The sequence below is a fragment of the Rhamphochromis longiceps genome, linkage group LG17 (assembly GCF_057381845.1).
Source record: "Rhamphochromis longiceps isolate RC_006_pf linkage group LG17, R_longiceps_female_GT1.1, whole genome shotgun sequence".
NCBI lineage: Eukaryota > Metazoa > Chordata > Actinopteri > Cichliformes > Cichlidae > Rhamphochromis > Rhamphochromis longiceps.
In genome coordinates, this window is record NC_140573.1 from 1,011,597 (window position 1) to 1,036,184 (window position 24,588).

The 24,588-nt window shown below is 41.0% G+C and overlaps 2 protein-coding genes across 2 annotated transcripts; both read right to left on the reverse strand.

Annotated features, from left to right (window-relative positions):
- Positions 1–104: 104 nt before the first annotated feature.
- Positions 105–23,361, reverse strand: LOC146649013 (uncharacterized). Its single transcript, XM_085386484.1, has 8 exons — positions 23,329–23,361; positions 20,414–20,482; positions 20,188–20,298; positions 8,891–9,001; positions 8,637–8,762; positions 1,481–1,622; positions 1,336–1,389; positions 105–1,255 (listed from the first exon to the last, which is right to left on the reverse strand). Exons 1-8 carry the CDS (start codon positions 23,359–23,361, stop codon positions 168–170), a joined length of 1,734 nt encoding a protein of 577 aa, XP_085242610.1. The 3' UTR covers positions 105–167.
- On the reverse strand, positions 9,066–16,632 carry LOC146649014 (uncharacterized). Its single transcript, XM_085387493.1, has 10 exons — positions 15,826–16,632; positions 15,674–15,725; positions 14,313–14,487; positions 13,996–14,219; positions 13,829–13,900; positions 10,362–10,531; positions 10,025–10,279; positions 9,835–9,922; positions 9,546–9,751; positions 9,066–9,221 (listed from the first exon to the last, which is right to left on the reverse strand). The coding sequence occupies exons 1-10, from the start codon at positions 16,630–16,632 to the stop codon at positions 9,066–9,068; spliced, it is 2,205 nt and encodes a 734-aa protein (XP_085243619.1).
- Positions 23,362–24,588: the final 1,227 nt, after the last annotated feature.

Below are 24,588 nucleotides of genomic sequence, written 5' to 3' on the forward strand. Positions count from 1 at the left end.
GTCAAGTCTGAGAGCACTTGTGATTCCAGAAAATAAACGTGACAGTAACTCATTGGACACAGTATTAGATGATCACTTTTTATTAACAACTCTTTTATGTAATAAAAAAGTGGGATCTTCAAAAACAAATACAATGCAAAAGCCCTCAAATAAGGCATTTCTTGGGCTTACTGGGAGCAATGGAATAAATTGCACCTTATTTTCAGAGTCCTTTTTCCCCCTTCACTCTTCATCTTCTCCAGAGGCTCCTGCTGTACTTTTTCTTTTCTCTCTCTTACTTTGGCTTCACTCTTCATCTTCTCCAGAGGTTCCTGCTGCACTTTTTCTTTTCTCTTTCCTACTTTGGCTTCACTCTTCATCTTCTCCAGAGGCTCTGCCTGTATCTTTTCTTCCTTCCTTTTCCTTTTGCCGCCCATCTTCTCCAGAGGCTCCTGCTGCACTTTTTCTTTTCTCTTTCCTACTTTGGCTTCACTCTTCATCTTCTCCAGAGGCTCTGCCTGTATCTTTTCTTCCTTCCTTTTCCTTTTGCCGCTCATCTTCTCCAGAGGCTCCTGCTGTACTTTTTCTTTTCTCTTTTCTACTTTGGCTTCACTCTTCATCTTCTCCAGAGGCTCTGCCTGTATCTTTTCTTCCTTCCTTTTCCTTTTGCCGCTCATCTTCTCCAGAGGCTCCTGCTGTACTTTTTCTTTTCTCTCTCTTACTTTGGCTTCACTCTTCATCTTCTCCAGAGGCTCTGCCTGTATCTTTTCTTCCTTCCTTTGCCTTTTGCCGCTCATCTTCTCCAGAGGCTCCTGCTGCACTTTTTCTTTTCTCTTTCCTACTTTGGCTTCACTCTTCATCTTCTCCAGAGGCTCTGCCTGTATCTTTTCTTCCTTCCTTTTCCTTTTGCCGCTCATCTTCTCCAGAGGCTCCTGCTGCACTTTTTCTTTTCTCTTTCCTACTTTGGCTTCACTCCTCATCTTCTCCAGAGGCTCCTGCTGCACTTTTTCTTTTCTCTCTCTTACTTTGGCTTCACTCTTCATCTTCTCCAGAGGTTCCTGCTGCACTTTTTCTTTTCTCTCTCTTACTTTGGCTTCACTCTTCATCTTCTTCAGAGGCTCCTGCTGTACTTTTTCTTTTCTCTCTCTTACTTTGGCTTCACTCTTCATCTTCTTAAGAGGCTCCTGCTGTACTTTTTCTTTTCTCTCTCCTACTTTGTCTTCACTCTTCATCTTCTCCAGAGACTCTTCTTGTATCTCTTTCTCCTCCAGTTGTTCTTTATTTTAAGAAAATAATCATTTACTTACTCATTAACTTAACATTGTTCATATTGTGCAATATAATGTTAATATTTACCTGAGGTTATTATTGCTGCAGATGACATTCCACTTTGGTCTTTCTTGTTGTTATCTAAGACCAAATGAGAAATAAATAAATACCACTTCACCTTAAAGTTCTTTGAACTTGTGTATTTTTACTACAGCTGCTGGTTTCCAGTTACCAGATCTGGGTATGGTGTCTTCAAAGAGAGTTGATTGATGAAAAGTGAGCCTCTTCAAGCATCTGGTTTGGTGAATCACCCTTTTTTCTGAACTCTTATTCACAGTCATTGCTTTGTCTTGGCTTACATAGGCCTGCTGCATCTGAAAAATGATGATTGACAAAGAAAAACAAGGTTACTTTAGCTCATCTAGATGTAATGTTCAGATTTGTTATGTAACAACTGGAATTTGGTGCTGTAATCGTAATGAGCTCATCGCCGTTTCTCTGTCCTGTACATATAACACACAGAAATGCAAGAAGACTATGGTGTGAAGACGTGTCTCCCGGGGCTCCGCAAAGCAATGACAAAAATATTGGTTTAAGACGCATCCGCATTTACTATATCAGCCCTGTAGGCTCTAAATAACCGTTCTTGCCGCCGAGCATCCGCTCGTTTATTTATTTTTTTTATTTTTTCACTCTCTGAGGTCGGGAAACCTACTTTTGACAACTTCTGGGAAAGGCCGTAGGAGCTTCTTTCCTGGTTGGCTGTGGTGACCGTAGCAGTTGCGTCCGGGCAATCAAGTTCTCCCACTAAAAGCCTCACCATTTGCTCTTCATTTTTCTTTTTGTACAATGGCAGATAAGAGGGAGCACCGTCGAAAACGGGGTCAAGCCGGCGCGGGTGGTTCTCAGAGCCCGGAGCTGGGCCGCGAATCCCAACGTGACGCGGCTATCACAGAGAGCAGCTACGAGCAGGGTGCGGGCGCACCGCTCGGTGAAGCCACATTTACCAGAGCATTGGAGGCTCTGAAACGGGACATCTGCGACAAGCTTGAATGCAAGATTGACACGGTTACCCATACACTGCGGTCAGAAATATCATCTGTGAAGGCTGAGTTTAAAGCTGCTATAACCACCCTACAGGCCACCGTTAATGCTCAAGGGACTACCATTAAAGATTTGGAGCTTTCAGCTACAACCTGCAGTGACGACCTGACTTCTCTTCAATCTGCTGTAAAGGTCCTAACGGAGGAGGTCAGACAACTCCAAGCTAAATGTGAGGATCTAGAAGGAAGATCAAGGCGTAACAATATTCGCCTTGTTGGCATCCCCGAGGGTTTGGAGTCTTCCAACCCTAGGGAGTTTATTTCCCATCTCCTGCAAGATCTTCTGAAACTGAATGAAGCACCCTTGTTAGATCGGGTTCACAGGTCCCTTGGGTCAAAGCCCAGAGAGGGAACGCCTCCTCGCCCACTTCTCATTAGAGTCCATTACTTCCATGTCAAGGAACAGCTGCTACGTCTTGCAGGGGCAAATTCTCCTCTACTTTACCAGGGCAGAAGGATTTCCATTTTTCCAGACTTTACACCTGCAGTGGCTAAAAAGCGTTCACAGTTTACTGGTGTCAAGCGCCTTCTGCATTCCTGTCCTGGGATCAAGTTCTGCCTGTTCTACCCTGCGGAACTGAGGGTGACACTTCCAGATGGAGTTATACGTAAGTTTACTGATCCTGCGTCTGCCACGGACTTTGCCAATAAGATCCTGGGGGGCCCAGCCTCTCAGGGTACATAAGTGTCTTAGTCCATGGGCTGATATGTCCATCTTGCTTAATTTCTTTGAAATAATTTTTTTTTTTTTTTTTTTTTTTTTTAGGATGTGTCTCGTTCTAATATACTCTCATATAATCCTTGATTTGTCTTTGCCTTGTAATGCACGGAGCTTAAACTCAACTGGGACTTCGAATGGTTGGGAGGAAGTGCTCAGGGGTGTGTTTAGCGAGGGGTGCGCGCATCTTGTTAGGGAAGATGCTTCAGCATTTAGGGGGAAGTTTGGGTGTTTTTTGTTTTTATGTTGTACTGTTCTGTACACTGATTTTGTTTTTTGCGTGTTTTTCATTGGTCAGCTGTGGCTTTTCTCAACCTATGTTTTAATATGGCACCGCAATTAAATATTAATAATCAACAAGCAGGTTACTCATTTAAGTTCTGTAGCTGGAATTGTAAAGGCCTGAACCAACCTATTAAAAGGAGCAAGGTCCTTCATCATTTGCAATTTTTGGGCGCCCAGGTTGTGTTCTTACAAGAAACACACCTAAAAATTTCAGATCATTTTAGACTTCGCAAGGGGTGGGTGGGTCAACTCTATCACTCTACATTTAATTCCAAAGTTCGTGGTGCTGCTATTTTAATACACAAATCAGTGCCATTTGTTTCTTCTAAGGTTATAGCGGACCAGAATGGTAGATTCATTATTGTGAGTGGTAGTATTTGGAACACTAAATTTATTTTTGCCAATGTTTATGCTCCCAATTGGGACGATCCAAATTTTCTTAGTATTCTTTTCACTAAAATTTCTGATTTCTCTTCCCACTATTTGGTTCTTGGTGGCGATTTTAATTGCTGGCTCGGGCCGCTGGATCGATCCTCAAATAAGCCTGGTAGGCAATCCAACTCTTCCAAAATTATTAATACGTTCCTTAAAGAATTCTCTGTTATTGATGCCTGGCGTTTCCTCAACCCTACACGTAGAGAATACACCTTTTTCTCCCCTGTTCATCATACATACACTCGTATTGATTACTTCCTACTGGACAGTCGACTTACTTCACAGATTCGCTCTTGCTCTCATAGTGCTATTGTCATTTCAGATCATGCTCCGTTGACTCTAGATTTGGCAGTGGGCCAATGTTCTCCGCCAGCTCCATGGCGTTTGAATACACGCTCGCTGTCAGACGATAAGTTCACCACATTTCTGAATTCCAAGATAGACTTATTTATAGAGACAAATACTACACCCGGAATATCACCCTCTATTTTGTGGGAAACATTTAAGGCTTTTATCAGGGGACATATTATATCTTATGCTGGTTTTGAGGCAAACCAAAGGAAAGCAAAATTGTCCGAGCTCATAATACGCATATCGCAATTAGACGAGTTGTATGCCGTTTGCCCGGCACCAGAGGTCTATAATGATAGGCTGTCTTTGCAGACTGAGTTTGATCACCTGTCCTCTGCTCGGGCTGAAGAGATGTTGCTGAAATGTCAGTACTCCCAGTATGAATATGGGGATAAGGCCAGTAAACTGCTCTCTCATCAGCTCCGTAGTGCAGCAGCTGCACACTCCATTCCTCGGATTCAGACATTAAGTGGTGTCTCTATGGATCCTAGAATAATTAATGACCAATTTCGAGACTTTTATTCATCTCTCTATGCGTCTGAGTGTGCATTTAGTACGGAGGCTTTGGACTCATTTTTCAATCATCTTAAGCTCCCATCAATCGATCAGACACACAGCCTCCAGCTGGAGGGACCAGTAACTGTAGAAGAGATCATGCAAGCTATCAGCAAACTGCAGTGTTCTAAGTGTCCCGGACAGGACGGGTTTCCGGTTGAGTTCTATCGTAAATTCATGCCTAAACTGGCTCCGCTCATGATAAATATGTATAAGCACTCACTGGAAGTTGGATCCCTCCCACCCTCTCTACTGCAGGCATCTATATCCCTGATCCTAAAAAAGGATAAGGATCCACTACAATGTGGCTCATACCGTCCCATTTCTTTGTTAAATGTGGATTATAAAATCCTTGCTAAACTTCTAGCGAGGCGTGTAGAAGCAGTCTTACCATCTCTAATCAATCTGGACCAAACAGGCTTTATTAAAGGGAGATACGCCTTCTCTAACCTTAGACGTTTGTTTAATGTCCTTTACAATCCCTCAGACTCCAACAGCCCTGAGTTTGGGATCAGTTTAGATGCTGAGAAGGCTTTTGACAGGGTAGAGTGGGGATACCTCTTTTATGTTTTAGATAAATTCGGCTTTGGTAAAATATTCATCTCCTGGTTGAAACTTCTTTATACTTCCCCGCTTGCCGCTGTCAAAACAAATGGCACATGCTCTGACTTCTTTCCCCTGTTTAGGGGGACTAGGCAGGGCTGTCCTATGTCGCCATTGCTATTTGCAATCGTAATTGAGCCCCTAGCCATATCGCTAAGATCAAACCCAGGTATCACCGGGGTTTTTAGAAATGGTATAGAACAAAGAGTCTCCTTATATGCAGATGACTTGCTTCTTTATATCTCAGAGCCAGCATCCTCATTCCCTTTGGTACTTTCAATACTTGAACAGTTTAGCCTTATTTCTGGCTATAAACTGAATCTTGCTAATAGCGAACTGTTTCCCCTGAATGCTGCTGCACAGAAATATCAGTGCACAGCACTGCCTTTTCGAGTTGTATCAGACAACTTCACATATTTAGGGGTTAAAATTACAAGTCATTTTCATGCTCTTTTCAAGCTTAATTTCGACCCACTTGTGGAGAAAGTTAGGCAGGATTTGGACAGATGGTCTCTACTCCATCTGTCTGTAGCAGGGCGCATAAATACAATTAAAATGAATATCCTCCCCAGATTTTCTTTTCTTTTTCAGTGTGTCCCTGTATTTATTCCAATTTCCTTTTTTGTTAAATTAGACAAGATTCTATCTGGGTTCATCTGGAACAAAAAAAACCCCAGAATACGCAAGACATATCTTCAAAGACCGAAAAAGATGGGGGGGATGGCTTTACCAAACTTTATGTTCTATTATTGGGCATGTAATATTCGTATTCTCAGGTATTGGCTACAGGGGGAGGACACGAATAATGCCCCGGCCTGGCTCAGTTTGGAGACTTCTTCCTGTGTCTCAGCCTCTTTACCAGCCCTGATTTATGCCCAAAAGCAGCCTCCGAGTGCAGGTTCTTATAATAACTCTATTGTCAAAGTTACCTTGAAAATATGGTATCAATTTCGTCGTTACTTTAAGTTGACCTTTTTTCCCCTTCAATCACCCATTGTGAAAAATCCCTCTTTTCAGCCTTCGTTAGCTGATGGTGCTTTTTATTTGTGGGCCTCTTTGGGTATTAGGTCTTTTTCTGATCTGTACATTCAGAATACATTTGCCTCCTTTGAACAGCTCTCATTGAAATTTGGCCTTCCAAAAAGTCACTTTTTTCGCTATTTACAAATCCGGAGTTTTGTTAAGGAGAAATCCTCTCAGTTTCCATCTAGACCTTCTTATCATGACTTTGATAACCTTCTATCGCCTCCCCCTTCATTACAGGGCCTGATCTCCTGTTTGTATGGGAGAATATGCTCCTTTGGCAATTCTTCAATCTCGGCTATTAAATTGGCATGGGAGCAGGATCTGGGGTGTGTGATTCAGGATGACTCTTGGGATAAAATTCTTTACCGGGTCCATGGCTCCTCATTCTGTGCCAAACACGGGCTGATTCAATGTAAGATTCTGCACCGTATACATTGGACTAAGGCCAGACTAGCTCAAATATACCCCAATCTTAGCCCTGATTGCGACCGTTGTCATCAAACACCTGCCTCTTTAATGCATATGTTTTGGTCATGTTCATCCCTCAAACAATACTGGATTAATATTTTCTTGATTTTATCTAAGATCACCCAGCTAACCCTCCAACCTGTGCCCTTAACTGCTTTGTTTGGGGTTCTTCCTGATTCAGTTGCCTTGCCGACGCCTCAAGCGGATCTGGTAGCATTTTTCACCTTATTGGCAAGACGCAGAATATTGTTATGTTGGAAGTCCCCTTCCGTCCCATCCTGGGAAATCTGGATCAGAGACGTTTTGCACTTTAGCAAACTCGAAAAGATTAAATTCACCCTACGCGGGTCTACGGCCAAATTTTTTAAGACCTGGCAACCCTTTTTTGACCATGTTCAGACTTTGCGGTCTCGCAATGCTCCCAATTAGCCAGCTCAGACTCTATCATATTTTATTTTTTTCTTATCTTATGTTTAAGTAAGAGGCCTAAGTTTAAGTATATGGATTCTATTGTGCCTGCGCCCTAGTATTTATTTAACTACTTTATACATATTTTGTTTTCTCTAACAGAATTGACTTATCCCTATCACTAAGCTGACCACTTATCATCTGTGGTTTTTTTTTTTTTTTTTTTTTTTTTTTTTTGTGTGTTTTGGTTTTTATGTGTCTGTGTGGGGGTGTGGGTTCTGGATACTCTCCACATCTCCTTTGTACACTCAGGAACTGTTGTCTTGTACCCTTGGGTTTGTTACTAGTATTATTAGATTGGACTTTTTCCTTTTTCTGTTTGTACACCCACTGGTACTGCTATAATCATGAGGTGGGAATGTATGTTTTATATTGCTTTATGTTCTTTAAAAAGAAAACGGCATATTGTTCAATTTATCTTTTGTAAAAGTCGATGCAAAAACTTTAATAAAAAAAAAAAAAAAAGAAATGCAAGAACAAGAAAAAAATTATAAACCAGTTTCATGTTGGTATTGATTGTTTTAGAAACAAATCAAACTGCAAGGAATGAACTTTAGCCCCCTATTTGTGAGTAAAAGCATTTTGTAATAGTGCACCACTATAAGTGCCTGTGCTGATTTGTTAGCAAATAGTTTTTGGACCGTCCAAGTCCTCAGAACTCACTGCTGGTATTATACATACACGAGCACGATCATTAGATTTACTGCAGCTTTCTACTCCTCCTCATGACCTCACTAAAATGGACTGCAGCTAACTCACCTCTTCCTCAAACACATCTTTTCTGAATTGTCTTTGAATTTATCTGGTGGAGGTTTCCCATCATGTTCCATCCTCTTCGAATAAGCTGAGTTCTTCTTCTTCTTCTGGCTCCTCCCTTTAGGGGTCACTACAGTGGATCATCTGCCTCCATCTTATTCTATCCATAGCCGCCTCCTCGTTCATACCAACCCTATCTATATCCTCCATCACTATATCCTTGAACTCCCTCTAAGGGCTTGCTCTTTCCCTCCTGCCTGGCAACTCCATATGGAACAATATATTCACTATGCCTCTTCTACATATGTCCAAATCATGTCAGCTTTGCCTCTCTAACTTTGTCTCCAAACCGCTCAACATGAGCTGTCTCTCTGATGCACTCATTTCTAATCTTCTCCATTCTGGTCACTCCCAAACAAAATCTTAGCATCTTGAGCCCTGCCATCCCCTGCCTGGCCTTTTGCACTGCTTGTTGCTTTGGATGCTTGACTCCAGGTATTTAAACTCATGTACCTTCAATACCTTTACTCCTTGCATATTTCATATGAGCTGACCATCTGACGCAGAAGAATACAAAGACATATTTTGTTGAATGCACTGAAACAGAGGACAAATTTTACCTTTTCCATGGCCACTTTGTGAATCATTTGTCCCAAATGTTCTGCTTCATCCTTTGAATCATCTTTAGATTCATCTTGTGTGGGTCTGCTATCATGTGTCCCATCCTCTTCAGATGCTGCCACCATCTGTTTTCAGAGAAGACAACAATATGTTTGGTCATTTTTGATGGATTGATTGTGGAAGCACTGAAACTGAGGATGAATTTCACATCTCTTTGTGGCACAGGACACCCAGTTTTGTTTTTCATGGCTACCTTAGGAATCCTTTTACGTTCTTGTTCTTCCTCCTCTTCTGAATAGCCTTCAGATTCATCCTGTGTGGGTTTCCAGTCATCTGTCCCATCATCTTCAGATGAGCTCACAGACTGTTATTAGAACAGAAAAATATATATTTTACTCATTTTTCATGGATGTGTGGAAACAAAACACTTACATCTTTAACTGCAGGAGAAGAAACTCTGCTGGATTTTTCCTGCCCACCTTAGGAACCCATTCCCTCGCTTCATCCTCCTCCTCCTCTTCTGGATTGTCTTCTTGTGTGAGTTTCCCCACATCTGTCCTATCATTTTTGTAAAAGACCACCATCTGATTTTAGAAAAGTAAAAGTAAAAAGGTAAAAGATTAGTAATCAGTGAAAACACTAAAAACAAGCACAAGAACATACATTACATACTTTTCTCTTGCGCAACTGGTATGTCACTTTTTGTAGATGCTCCACCCCCTTTTTCAAATCCTGTTTAGTTTCTCTTATTGTGGCTCCGGCACTACAGGCAACCTCACCCTGACCTGGGCTCACCATCTGTTTATGGTACAAATTAAATATGTTTTGTTCATGATGGAGTAAATGATTATATATGAAAGAAGTGCAACCAATCAAAACTCTTACCAAGGGAATCAGGGCACACATACCTTGTTACTGCTACACTGGAAGAGCGTTCTGTCTAAAAGCTCCTCTGTTCCTGATGACTGCTGCTCTTCCTTGTCAGATCCTTCACTGTCCTCGTCCTGCACAGATCCTCTGTCCTCTCTCCTTTTCCTTTTATTTGCTGCATATGTTGCAATTGCATTGGTGGTCAGTGCTCGGCTCTGGAGTGTGTCCTCTGCAGGGTCCTCAGCTGTGCAAAGCAATATTACTAAATATGAATAAATGTAAGTGTATAGATAAATATATGACTTCACTTTAGCTTATTTAAATAACCTTGATAAAATCTTTTGGCTGTGATGGCATCATGGCACATAAATGTTGCCACTCTGTCGTAAGATTTACGTCCCAACTGTCGCTTGGCCTGAAAGAATAATGTTTTAAAAAGAAACCACATGAATAAAACCCATGACACTTTAACCTACTTCATTGTGTGTCAAAAAATAAAAATGAAAAGTTTTCTCACATAAGTGCTACAGGAGGAACGTAGCATGTTGAAGGTGGGGGCAATCCCCAGATTCATCATCTCCCAGGCTGCCTTGAAAAATACCGGTAGTCTATGAAGAACACCTCCACTAGAACTGTGGAAAAAAGTCGGTGCCTCCGAACCGCCTTCAACATACTCTCTGATATGATTGTAACGCTGCAACCAGGTATACTCATTCTTGTACAGGGGGACAGCTGCTTGCCCATGATATCTTTGAGTTTTGTGCTGTTTAACCTAATACATGAAAATACATTTTTATTCAGCTGAATAAAAAAATGTCTATGTATACTTAGATTTATATCGTTTTAGTACATACACGGATGATGCGGGCACCCTGCTTAGCTTTTTCTGCCATTTCAACCTCCTCAGTAGTCATGTTGATGATCACTCCCTTTCGGTGACCAGTTATGGCAATAATATATCCGCCCAACAGTCCAAAAAACAATTTCAATATTGTTCTGCTCTGGGGTTGCTTCTCGAGGTCATCTGTAAAAACACAAAGAGAACACTACATGTATTAATATGCTATGCTAACACATACACTGCATTTACATGTCCAGTCCCTTGTGCAGATTATAGAGGGATTTTACAAGCACCATGTCTCAAGGACCATGCAAGTACCACAAAGTATCAAACAAATTTTCCAGACCAACCATACAAAAAACCCAGTTTCCAATTACAAAACCCTGTAATGTGTCTTAAGATAGAAGATAGAAAGAGATAAAAGTCTCACGCCCCTTGCCGCCTCTACATATAGATAACAAATGCAAATGTGTTTGAGTAGTAGAAATGGCTGTTATAATGGCTGAGTGTGTGTGTGTGTGTGTGTGTGTGTGTGTGTGTGTGTGTGTGTGTGTGTGTGTGTGTGTGTCCAAAATATAACTCTAAATATTGAATGTAAATCTGTTCCAGATACCATAACTTGTAACTTGTTTTACTGAGGGTTAGTTATGCTCAGTTTCTGGCATGTTGAAAATAAATGAAACAAAGGAAAGAAAATGTGTAAGTTAACCAGTGTAATGAATCTGAGAATACAGGGAGTGCAGAATTATTAGGCAAGTTGTATTTTTGAGGACTAATTTTATTATTGAACAACAAACATGTTCTCAATGAACCCAAAAAACTCATTAATATCAAAGCTGAATGTTTTTGGAAGTAGTTTTTAGTTTTAGCTATTTTAGGGGGATATCTGTGTGTGCAGGTGACTATTACTGTGCATAATTATTAGGCAACTTAACAAAAAACAAATATATACCCATTTCAATTATTTATTTTTACCAGTGACACCAATATAACATCTCCACATTCACAAATATACATTTCTGACATTCAAAAACAAAACAAAAACAAATCAGCGACCAACATAGCCACCTTTCTTTGCAAGGACACTCAAAAGCCTGCCATCCATGGATTCTGTCAGTGTTTTGATCTGTTCACCATCAACATTGCGTGCAGCAGCAACCACAGCCTCCCAGACACTGTTCAGAGAGGTGTACTGTTTTCCCTCCTTGTAAATCTCACATTTGATGATGGACCACAGGTTCTCAATGGGGTTCAGATCAGGTGAACAAGGTGGCCATGTTATTAGTTTTTCTTCTTTTATACCCTTTCTTGCCAGCCACGCTGTGGAGTACTTGGACGCGTGTGATGGAGCATTGTCCTGCATGAAAATCATGTTTTTCTTGAAGGATGCAGACTTCTTCCTGTACCACTGCTTGAAGAAGGTGTCTTCCAGAAACTGGCAGTAGGACTGGGAGTTGAGCTTGACTCCATCCTCAACCCGAAAAGGCCCCTCAAGCTCATCTTTGATGATACCAGCCCAAACCAGTACTCCACCTCCACCTTGCTGGCGTCTGAGTCGGACTGGAGCTCTCTGCCCTTTACCAATCTAGCCACGGGCCCATCCATCTGGCCCATCAAGACTCACTTTCATTTCATCAGTCCATAAAACCTTAGAAAAACCAGTCTTGAGATATTTCTTGGCCCAGCCTTGACGTTTCAGCTTGTGTGTCTTGTTCAGTGGTGGTCGTCTTTCAGCCTTTCTTACCTTGGCCATGTCTCTGAGTACTGCACACCTTGCGCTTTTGGGCACTCCAGTGATGTTGCAGCTCTGAAATATGGCCAAACTGGTGGCAAGTGGCATCTTGGCAGCTGCACGCTTGACTTTTCTCAGTTCATGGGCAGTTATTTTGTGCCTTGGTTTTTCCACACGCTTCTTGCAACCCTGTTGACTATTTTGAATGAAACGCTTGATTGTTCGATGATCACGCTTCAGAAGCTTTGCAATTTTGAGACTGCTGCATCCCTCTGCAAGATATCTCACTATTCTTGACTTTTCTGAGCCTGTCAAGTCCTTCTTTTGATCCATTTTGCCAAAGGAAAGGACGTTGCCTAATAATTATGTACACCTGATATAGGGTGTTGATGTCATTAGACCACACCCCTTCTCATTACAGAGATGCACATCACCTAATATGCTTAATTGGTAGTAGGCTTTCGAGCCTATACAGCTTGGAGTAAGACAACATGCATGAAGAGGATGATGTAGACAAAATACTCATTTGCCTAATGATTCTGCACTCCCTGTAGAATAACAGTGATTCTAATAACAGGCCTCACAGAGTGTCTGACCTTGGTGTGTGTGTTTCTGTGTGTTGTGTATAATGTGACACAGTGGAGCTAATAATCTCAAAGAATATCTGACAAACAAAATGTATGTTTTCATTAAATCATAAAATAACTAGAGAAATAAATGGTAATTAACTGAGTTTTAAAGCATTCGAATTGGAAAGGGATTAAGTTACAATGGATGTTCTTGTGAAAATGTCCTAAAGACAAATCTAACTGAAGTAGAATCACATAAACTGAATGAAACATGAAGTGATTGAATATGAATGCTCTATGTTAAGAATAACAATGAAAATGTAATGAAGCATTCACAATTTTAAAAGCTACACATTGATAGATAAGGTGTGGGAAGATATGACGTCCAGTAGGAGAAGGGAGGGGGGGGGGGGGGGTGGTGAACAGGTGAGGTGAAGAAGAGATTTTGTGTTTTTCTTTTTTGTCTTCTGCAAGATGAGCAGCCCAAAAGATTGGATCGAAGAGGTTCACAGTTGAAAACCTGTCCAACCTGTGAATTCATTCCTTTTTGTCTGCTCATTGTTGCTGTGTTAGGCGGTTAATTTAGAAGGATTTTGATTTACATCCTTCCTCCAACCTCTCCTCACCAAAGAAAAGAACACACTTAGCATTAGCTTAGAGCATCTTAGTTAGATAAGTAGAGTTTAAGTAATCTGATTATTGTTTTGTGATTATTTTATTTTCCTTATTCTTATTTAATTAAATTTCCTGCAATTAAAGTTTAAATTGTGGACACCTTTTATGAAACAATAAAAGTAAAAGTCTTATTCTTTGTAAGTGCAAATACCTCTTACACTTTATTCTAGCCATAATAATGAAAATTATCTTTACAATCATCCCAGAAATAACAAGATCAAAATGTACAGGGCTCCATCTTAAGGCAGAGCTGCACATATTTCACTGCAATGGTGATGTGTTTTAGCTCTGGCTTCATGTGCATTACATTGACCAAGCTGCACATTATTCTTAAATTTAAACTGGACATTAGACAGAAAAGACATAAGCTCAGTTTCAGTGTGTGGGTCACTGTGATGTAAAGATCTGTAGGGGCTTTGTCTTAACCCAGATCTGAAGTCTGTATAATCACTCTTAAGTAAAATGAACATTCAGTGTCATTGTGATCATTGCAGTGATCCATACCCAGTGCGGCAGCAATCTTCTGGGGAGCCTCATCAATGAACAAAGCATGTTTTTCTGCTTTGACAAGTCTTTCTAAAAAAAAATGTAAGCACAATACCTTAGACACTTTATTATTAACATCATGTCATTAAAGTAGGTAGAGGTATAGATGTGTATTATATACGTACTAGACTTAGATCTCCGCACATTCAGCTGGTGCACGACTACTTCACGGCCAACATCTCTGTTACGTGCCCTCAGTTCGACCAAAAGGGCGTTGAACCTTTTTTTTCCAAGTCTGACTTGTGGTGGTGACATGTTTAATATATATTTCATGAAAGCAATAGCATCCATGAGATAAGCTCTCTGAGTTGTTGGTTTAAACCCTTTTGCTTGCAGGTGTGCTAGAAAACTCCAAAGTCAAAAATACAAATTAGTTCATGTGTTAAACTGTATATGCACACATGTATATAGAAACTAATAATCCTTCAAATTAAACACTTACTCACGGACTTTTCCATGGTTCCTCAGAAACAGAAGGTCAACGTTTGGAATCGCTGGGTCTGCCATGAATTCCAGAAAATGGATGACATGAGTGGCTCGCTGCTTTGCATTGTCACGTATTTTTCTGCTAGGGTTCACACCTTCTGCATGGGCCCTAAATTCTTCCACCAGTCTTACTGATGAGGCAAGAACAGACGTCATATCAAAGTACATTTGTATTGGTTAACTGGAATCCATAGCTGTGCGTGGTCATGGAGCTGCATTTTCACCTGCTGGACATCACAACCTGACAAGTTTAACTGTCTTCAAAACATTGCAGAGGCCTTATTGACAGTATTTGTCTCTACATATCTGTGTGAGCATGTGTATCTCTTTATTAACAAACATGCCATATTGGCCCAGTTTATTTTTCTTATCATTGTTGTGAGGACACCATAAATAGCATTTGTATTTTCTGTTGTACAGTTCATTTGCTGTTATGGATAAAAAGTGTCTTTTTTTGTTTCAAAATAGCTGATAACTATTCACTGATAGCTGCCAACATCTGAGAATAAATATAATAAATATGGCCTGTATTTATATAGCGCTTTACTAGTCCCTAAGGACCCCAAAGCGCTTTACATATCCAGTCATCCACCCATTCACGCACACATTTACACACTATAATATAATTCTATAAAGTTGCTCTATATAGTGTGTAACTGTTAACATAGAGCATTATTACATTTTTTGCTAATGCAATCATATGGCACATTGACTTCTGAGGAAATTTTAGACGGCACTCGTCATCAGAAAGGTTGCCTACCCCTAGCCTAGAGGAACTGACTCTTCATAAATGAATCGAGTAGGGATCGCTATCCCAGGATGGTCAGTCATACGATGCAAGATTCTCTCAAGCACAGCGCATCAACAGGACTGAACTGCCAGCCATGCAGGAGGAAGATGCAGCAGATCCTCTCTGATCACAGCCACCCCAGCCACAGACCGGCAGGTGGTTCAGGAACATTCAGGGATAGTTTCTACCCACAAGCTATCAGACTTCTGAACTGCAGACATTCGGCACACACCATTACACACTCACTACAACTACTGGACTCTACAAACTGTCACTATAAACCAATTTAAATCCTTACTGCACAAGTTTTTGCACAACTGTAAATTCCAAACAAATTCTCTTAATATTAATACTTTAGTATTTTGTTATTTATTATTATTATTAATAAATACATTTTCTTCTTTAATATAACTGCTCACTTCTATATGTTCATGTAAAGCTGTGGCTACAATGTTTATCTGTACATGACAATAAAACATGAAACTTGAAATTTTACAGTAGTAAGTTTGATAAGATATATTATTTACCGTAGTGAGGGGCTTTGCTGGGTGAAAACCGTTTACGTCTGCTATATTTAACCTGAAATAAAAAGGATCATTAAGCAGATTTGTTTATCAAAAGCAAATGAAAGAATGTTTCACAATGAGGTGTACAATCATACAAGATAAACAATACTCACATTTGCACGCTTGGTTGAAGAGTGTATCTGCTTGAGCTCATGATTCCTTTCAAGTTCACACTCTAGCAACTGCTTCACCACCTGTAGCTCAGTGAACAGTATCTGACAGTGTTTGCAACCAGGAGCAGGTGTCCTCGGGAGAGGACGTCCCCTCCTTTGCTTTGCTGCATAGTAAGGTGCACTGCTTGGGATTAACACATCAGGGGATACCACTGTTGAATGACAAGTAACCTTGCTGCTGGAGATAGAAGGAGGCTGCATAATTGGGATGGTGTGGTCACTGAGAGTGTCACTGGCAGAGAGAGGAGGCTGTAGGTTTGGTCTGGTAGAGTCACCCAGAGCCTCGCTGTCAGAGGGAGGAGCAGGCAGGTGGATCAGTGTATCATGGTCACTGTGAGCCTTGCTGTCAGAGGGAGGAGCAGGCCGGTGGATCAGTGTATCATGGTCACTGGGAGCCTCGCTGTCAGAGGGAGGAGCAGGCAGGTGGATCAGTGTATCATGGTCACTGTGAGCCTTGCTGTCAGAGGGAGGAGCAGGCCGGTGGATCAGTGTATCATGGTCACTGTGAGCCTCGCTGTCAGAGGGAGGAGCAGGCAGGTGGATCAGTGTAGCATGGTCACTGGGAGCCTCGCTGGAAGAGGCTATAGCAGAAGCAACCTTTGACCCTTCCTCCAGTGCCCTAAAGATGCCCTCCTCAATTACAGCATCATCCACTTCATCCATGTGTGAGACCATTTGTGGTGTGGGATTTGATGCCCTCAGAAGTGCCAGTTCTTTAGCAACGTGTCTGTCCTTGGCCTTTTGCATGTAAAGTTTAATCATAGGTTTCTGAAAAAGTTAGTATTAGATGTGATTAGGGTTAAATTGAAACAGTTTTCTGTGTAACCATTAGGGGTGCAACGATACTCATATCGATATTGAACCGTTCGATACAGTGCTTTCGGTTCGGTACGCATATGTATCGAACAATATAAAATTTTTAATTTATTTTATCAACTTTCCTTCTGACGATGCTGTCTGTGTTAAGCGCTCAGTGGATCTGCGCTCGACAATGCAGCCTAGGCAGAGTAGTCGAATGCAGATTCACTGAGCGCAGGGCAAGCTAGCCAGATAGAAGTTAAGCTCTCCTTGCACCATGGCAAATTGAACCTCCCCCACCCTCATTCAGATCTGGTGTTTGGAACTATTTTGGTCTTCATGTGAAGTATGACCCTAAAGGTAAGCGCGTCATGGACTAAAGTAAAACAGTATGTTGGATGTGCCACACAATGCTCAATTACATGGGGTGGGAACTAGTGTGTTAGCGCAGTTAGCTCGTTAACGTGTTGGCTGTCCAGCCCCAGGCACGGGGCGATCCGCGGTAGCTCGTTAACGGAGATTTGCCGTGTTGTGGCGTTAAGGTCATTTCAACAAGATTAACGCTGACAGCACTAGTGGGAACACAACGAATATGACTGCACATTTACTCCAACATCATCCTAGCGCAAAAGACAAGTGGAAGCAGACAAAAACAGCAAGCATGCATGCTACAAACTTTACCCGAGTCATTTAGACAGCCGTTAGCACATGATTCTCCTTATGGGGACCTAATATGTTTAATATGCTGCTGAGAATATAGCCCAGAAGAAGCATATTGTATTGTTTAGTTCTGCTGAGCCAAATAAGACAGGTCAGGGTGAAGAAGTGACAGCCAAAGAAAAGCTTACCACAAAACGGAAAAGTTATGACAAATCAGACTATAAGGCAAAAAGAAAGTGCAGCTTTATGGTTTCATGGACAAAAGAATTTCTGTGGCTGCAATATGATGAGCTAAATAACCAGGGCTGCACATAAGTGGTCCGCAGGTGCGCATTCGCTGTCAAAATAAAAAACACGCACAAGAAAAGAAGTTAATATTATATAATTATACAATATTATACTTTAATGTATAATATTGTAAAGGAAACAAAACAGGAAACAAAACATAAATCAAAAATTGCTCTCTTTTTTATTCAGGCTACTTAAATTTTCTTTTGGGCTACCAAAAACTGAAGAGTCCCTGCCCAAAGGGCTACCAGGGATTTTGAAATTTTGCGAGCCCTGAGATATGTTTTTTTTTATTACTTTTTTGTTTCAGCAACATAAAATCTAAAAACTGTAAAACTTTATAATTTTAATAAATGACAAATTAAAAAGGCATGAACATTTTTTTTGTATCGAAAAAATATCGAACCGTGACACCAAAGTATCGAACCGAACCGTGAATTTTGTGTATCATTGCACCCCTAGTAACCATATATCAAAACTGTCAGTATTTTACTTATTTGGGCATCCTTCATGTTTTTATCTATGCACACAACATGCTTTCTAGAGCTCGAGGAACATTATATAAATGCAGCATACGGACAAAGAAAGAACCACCGTATTCTTCTATAGAAACTGGAAGACTTTCATTTCACCAGAGTAACAAATATGTAAAATGCAAGGTGCTAAATGTAAGTCCCTTTAACATAAACATCTGATTCCAGAGATCAAGGCTGCCTCACCAACACACAAAAACCACACAGAAACACCACAAAGTCAATAACATACCTGTAATTTGTGGACCTTTTCCAGGTGCTTGTCAAGCCGATTAAGATGTTTTGACTGACATAAGCGGACTGGACAGTCCAGATTTGTAGAAAAGCTGTAAAAATAGTAAAAAAAATTCTGAGTAGGAGGAAATAGAAATTGGATGTGTAAGATAATTGTATCAAATCAGTGGTTCTTAACCTTGTTGGAGGTACCGAACCCCACCAGCTTCATATGCGCATTCACTGAACCCCTCTTTAGTGAAAAATAAAATGTGATTTTTTTACTGGTGCACAAAATGAGCCATGCATGTCATGGCGGAGGCTCCGCCGAACCCCTGAGACCGACTCACCGAACCCCTAGGGTTCGATCGAACCCAGGTTAAAAACCACTGTATCAAATAAATGCAGTGCTTAGAACAAATGTGTAGGGACAGTAAATATAAATTTATCTTTCAGAATTTATTAAGACACTTACTGCCGATGAGAAAATTGGCTCAAAAGAGTCAGCTCAGTTTTATTTACAACCTGCTCTGTGACTCTTAGGTGCTGAACAATATCAGTATATACATGTCCACATATGGGACACTTGTGTCCATTTCTGACATAGTGATGCCTTTGAGTCTTTGAGGCGACAGCAACCTGTTGCCGTTCCTCTGTCCTCTGTGGCAACTCACTGCTCACGAACGCCCCCTGTACACAAAAAGAAGACGCATACAACTACTAAAAAAGTTTTATTTTTTGTCTTACTCTTACTTAATATTTACAAATGCCAATGAAAATAAATTATCTGCAGTACTGTTAGTAATTCTGACTACTTTTGATTTGACCTTTATATTTCTTTGAACATATATATACTGTCTTTGAATTAATCTTGTGTACGAAACCCACTACTACTCCTCCTCATGACCTCACTAAAATGGACTGGAGCTAACTCACCTCTTCCTTAAACTCATCTTTTCTCAATTGTCTTTGAATTTATCTGGTGGAGGTTTCCCATCATCTGTTCCATCCTCTTCAAATGAGCTAAGTTCTTCTCCTTCTTCTGGCTCCTCCCTTTAGGGGTCACTACAGTGGATCATCTGCCTCCATCTTATTCTATCCATAGCCGCCTCCTCGTTCATACCAACCCTATCTATATCCTCCATCACTATATCCTTGAACTCCCTCTAAGGGCTTGCTCTTTCCCTCCTGCCTGGCAGCTCCATATGGAACAATATATTCACTATGCCTCTTCTACATATGTCCAAATCATGTCAGCTTTGCCTCTCTAACTTTGTCTCCAAACCACCCAACATGAGCTGTCTCTCTGATGCACTCATTTCTAATCTTCTCCATTCTGGTCACTCCCAAACAAAATCTTAGCATCTTGAGCCCTGCCATCCCCTGCCTGGCCTTTTGCACTGCTTGTTGCTTTGGATGCTTGACTCCAGGTATTTAAACTCATGTACCTTCAATACCTTTACTCCTTGCATATTTCATATGAGCTGACCATCTGACGCAGAAGAATACAAAGACATATTTTGTTGAATGCATTGAAACTGAGAACAAATTTTACCTTTTCCATGGCCACTTTGTGAATCATTTGTCCCAAATGTTCTGCTTCATCCTTTGAATCATCTTTAGATTCATCCTGTGTGGGTCTGCTGTCATCTGTCCCATCCTCTTCAGATGCTGCCACCATCTGTTTTAAGAGAAGACAACAATATGTTTGGCTCATTTTTGATGGATAGATTGTGGAAGCAGTGAAACTGAGGATGAATTTCACATCTCTTTGTGGCATAGGACACCCAGTTTTGTTTTTCATGGCTACCTTAGGAATCCTTTTACGTTCTTGTTCTTCCTCCTCTTCTGAATAGCCTTCAGATTCATCCTGTGTGGGTTTCCAGTCATCTGTCCCATCATCTTCAGATGAGCTCACAGACTGTTATTAGAGCAGAAAAATATATATTTTGCTCATTTTCCATGGATGTGTGGAAACAACATATTTACATCATTAACTACAGGAGAAGAAACTTTGCTGGATTTTTCTTGCCCACCTTAGGAACCCATTCTCTTGCTTCACTCTCCTCCACACCTGTCCTATCGCTTTTAGAAAAGATCACCATCTGTTTTAAGAAACGTAACAAAACAAAACATAGAAAATAAAATAATTTCCAACAGTGCATTTTGAGGTCTAAGCATCCCAGAAACTGCACAGACATATGTCAGACATAACTTAAAACCACCAGTATAGGTTCACCAAGGCCCTGAGGGGAAAAACTACGTTTCCCACGAAATATTATGTTACTTCCGGTTTTGGCAGGTAATGGCAGACATGCATCCTTTTTTTTTTTTTTAATTTTGTTTTTAAAATTTTGGTCGCCAACGGAGAGTGTTTGGTAGCGCTGTCCTCAGAAAACACCGTTTGTACTGTTTCGAATCATAACTCTGGTTTTACGTGACCTATTAACACAATTAAGAGAATATCATTTGAAGTCCGCACTTTCAACACAAGTTGAAATGGAGACTGGGGCTGTGTCCCAATTCAGAGACCGCACGCTTGAAGTACGCATTTTGAGTGTGATTACGTCACCGCCACGTGACGACTGTCCCAACTCGAAGTGTACTCCAAATGCGCCGTCGATTTCCCCAAATATCAAGCGTGGTCCGGTGCACGCTTCGTGGTCCCATATATCCCGCAATTCATAGCGCGGCCATGGGTGTGGATAATTTTGCCGCATAATACGGCAGAAGGCAGCAGCTGAAGAGTAAACTGTCAAAAGTAAGTACTGAATATTATGTCACTTATTTATGTGCGAATGTTTTATAATGAAGAACATTGAAACATTAGTGTTGGCCGCATGTCGGCAAAGTTGTGTGACATTAGTGATGTTTGTACTTTCAGCGTTAACTTGGTTTTAAAGCTTCTACTTCTAAATATATATATAGTTGACCTTAATCTTACAGAGAATGTGATGATTTGATAGATAATTAAAATCAGTCGTATATCCACAAACACAACAAGCTGAAAGTCAGTGATGCTGCTCGGTTTGCAGTCCTGAATATCACGGCACAAGCAGGATTCACTGCACTGTTAATGTTAGCTATGTTATATTGCTGCCTCTGTTCGGTGGTGTCGAGCCAAACGGACTTTAACGTGTGTTTGAACGAGCTGACGGTTCACTCGTTAAGCTGAAAGAAAGATGCTTTAATCACAGGAGTCACACATGTGTCCACTGTACCATCTGGGAACTCTTCTTGTTTAGCACTCGTAATAACACAAACACTAAATCCTCCTTCTCTGGTGCTGTTTTGTAGCAGTGTATACACCTGAGACTGTCACCTGTCTGTCTGTCCTGCACTCTCTCTCTCTGATTGTGTAATAAAAGTCTGAACATGTATTTATAAGTTACACTTGTAGAGGAGGAGGAGGAAGAGCCAGCAGCAGCTGACAGATGGAGAGAATAGACAGCCTGTTCCCTGTTTGTGGTTGACTGCTAGAAAAGTTTACAATAACTAACCGTCTGTCCTGAATCAGTCTTATTAGGTAATGTTAAAATAATTTTATAATAATTTGTGGGAGAAAGTACTCAGGGTCTTCAAGTTAAACACTGTGAAAGGCAGCAACAAGTTTAATATTCAGAAACCTAAAGTATGTATCAGCAGCAGAATGGACCTAAAAATAAATGTTTGTTTCAGTTCTATGAAGCTTTGAGTATTGAGTATGAGGATTAGATTTTTTTTTTTTTTTTTTTTAGATTTAAGTATTTATTGTCATTGTCAGGAACAATGAAATTGTGTTTGGGGCTTCCATACAACCCATAAATACAATAATGAAGAAAATAATAAATACCCCTTAAAACCCAAGTGTAAAAATTTAACCCAGTGTGACTCCAGTGCAATAAGACAATCCTTAGCAACAACATAAGAACATGACAAGTAATGTTCATAAGAAATTCAGACAAAGACCTGAGAAACATGACAAGGTACAACAATGCAACCCATTCAATATTATTGTACTGTGAGATATGATGTCAGATATGATAGTTATCTATTTAAGAAAGAGGGGGGGGGCGCTCAACTCTTTCTCTATCTTCTTAAAAAACTTTAGAGCACTTATGGAAATATGTGATGTCTTGATGAATCAAGCAGATATTTGAAGTTTACACAGCACAATTCTCGCATGAAAATATCTTAAAAGTTTATTTTGTGACCCAGAAAGAGTAATATTTCAAACTCTGCCACTCTGTGGTCCTCCGCCACTGCCTCGTTTGAGTTTTAACTGAAATGGATTCTGGGATATTGCATTTCGTCACTTCGAGCTGATTGGAGACCAGAACAGCCAATCAGATTTTTTTGCATCCAAGTCTGTGATTGGCTGTTTTTGTGGCACAAATATAACGGTGTAGAGAAAGAGTTGAGCGCGCACAGGCAGAAATGTTGAGAGCGCCAGCAACACATTGCGAGCGAGCGCAAATGGAAAAACCGAGGGAGAGGGGCTGCTGTTGTGTGTATGGATAATAGCAAACACTGAAATACATTTTTTGCACGCATGAATGAATTTTGTTCACTCAAATTCAGCTTTTCTTCATTCAAAATAAATTTCCCCTCAAAATGCAACATTTGCACTTGCAAACCTTTTTTTCGTGCGCTCAGAAAACTGGCACAAAAATAACGCCATAAGCCTGGGTCGCTCCATCTTTTTGTTCTGACGCCTTAAATTGGTCATGTGATTTCGGGCACGTCTGTCAACCGCAGAGGTTATTGTGTTAATTCAAATTCACTAAGAACACAATGACTATGCATTCAGATCACAAGTCTGATTGCAATACCTGCCAGACAGGACAGGGTTAAAAAACAACAAAAAAAAGCAAAAGAAACAACAACCAAAAACACAAAAACAAACAAACGAAAAAAAACCCGACAAGGTACCTGTTTGTATTCATGTAACTTTTGAAGGTTAGCTTCATACCTGAGAGCTGGTACCTTCAAATTCGTCATCCATGGTGCTTCGAAACTCTCACCAGAAATATCCGCTGCCGTACTCATGATCACATGACATAGATGATTCTGATTGGCTGCTCAAATGCTCATTAGAGGCGGAGCATTTTTATAACATTAGTTACCATAGGGCTTTGGAGCGTGATGTAACGGGGTGGGCGTGGAAAGGATTTTGGCCTGATGCGCCATTTTCGTGGTCAAAATAAAGCGCAAGCGAAAAAAGCCCCCCCCCCCACAAGAGCGGAGCGAAGGCACACACAACAGCCATGGTTCCTATTTGCTGTGTGGTCGGCTGCAATGTTCGATCGCACGACCGGCAAGAGAATAAGCTTGAAAGTGGTTTATCTTTTCATTCTTTCCCAACCTGGAAGCAACATGAGGCAGCTTGTGTATCGGATATTACCAAACGAAGGCATCTATCCTGGATAGTAGCTAGGGTTGCCAACCGTCCCTTAAAAAACGGAATCGTCCCGTATTCAATGGCGTGTCCAGCGGGGTGGCCTGGGGGGGCACAGGCCACCCCCCAAACCAGACTGGCCACCCCAGGTGCCACCCCAAAGGCAAAACAATAAAATTCAATCAAATATCAAATGTCCGATTATGTTTTCACGGTGACGCTCAGATATCCGAGTGTAAGTGAATGCAGCGCGCATCACGTTAGCAAAGGTAGGAGAGCCAAGCGCGAAAGATGGCACTGCAGGAAACAATTTTTCGGTGAAAGAAAATGAGGACAGAATAAATGTCCCGGTAAGTAATATCAAGTTTGTTGAGTTTAGTAAACTTCGGTGAAATTAGAATACCAAGGAAAAAAATAACACTTAAAGAATTATTGCAGCTGTGGAATATTTCAGACAGTATGCTACTGAGGGCAGCTAACATAAGAGTTATGCGTTATAAGATATAATCTAAGTCGTAACATTGCTGTATGGAGCTGCAGATTTGGTTGCAGGTTAACATAGCTGGACTGGCCATCGGGCATACCGGGCATATCCCCAGTGACTTATTTTTTTTGTAATGGCATGAACAATGAGAGGTGGTGGATTGGCCAGATGCAGGTCGATGTGTAGAAATAACTCCGTTGTTTGGTGGTGGCTATGACGGGGCTTCCACAGAGGCAACAGGTGGATGAGGGAAGGGGAGGCAGGAGGAGAGACCCGAAGCAGCCACCAGTCCGAGTGTCAGGTGAACTGAACTTCAGGTAAGAAGTTATGACCTGCAGTCTATCTGGGTC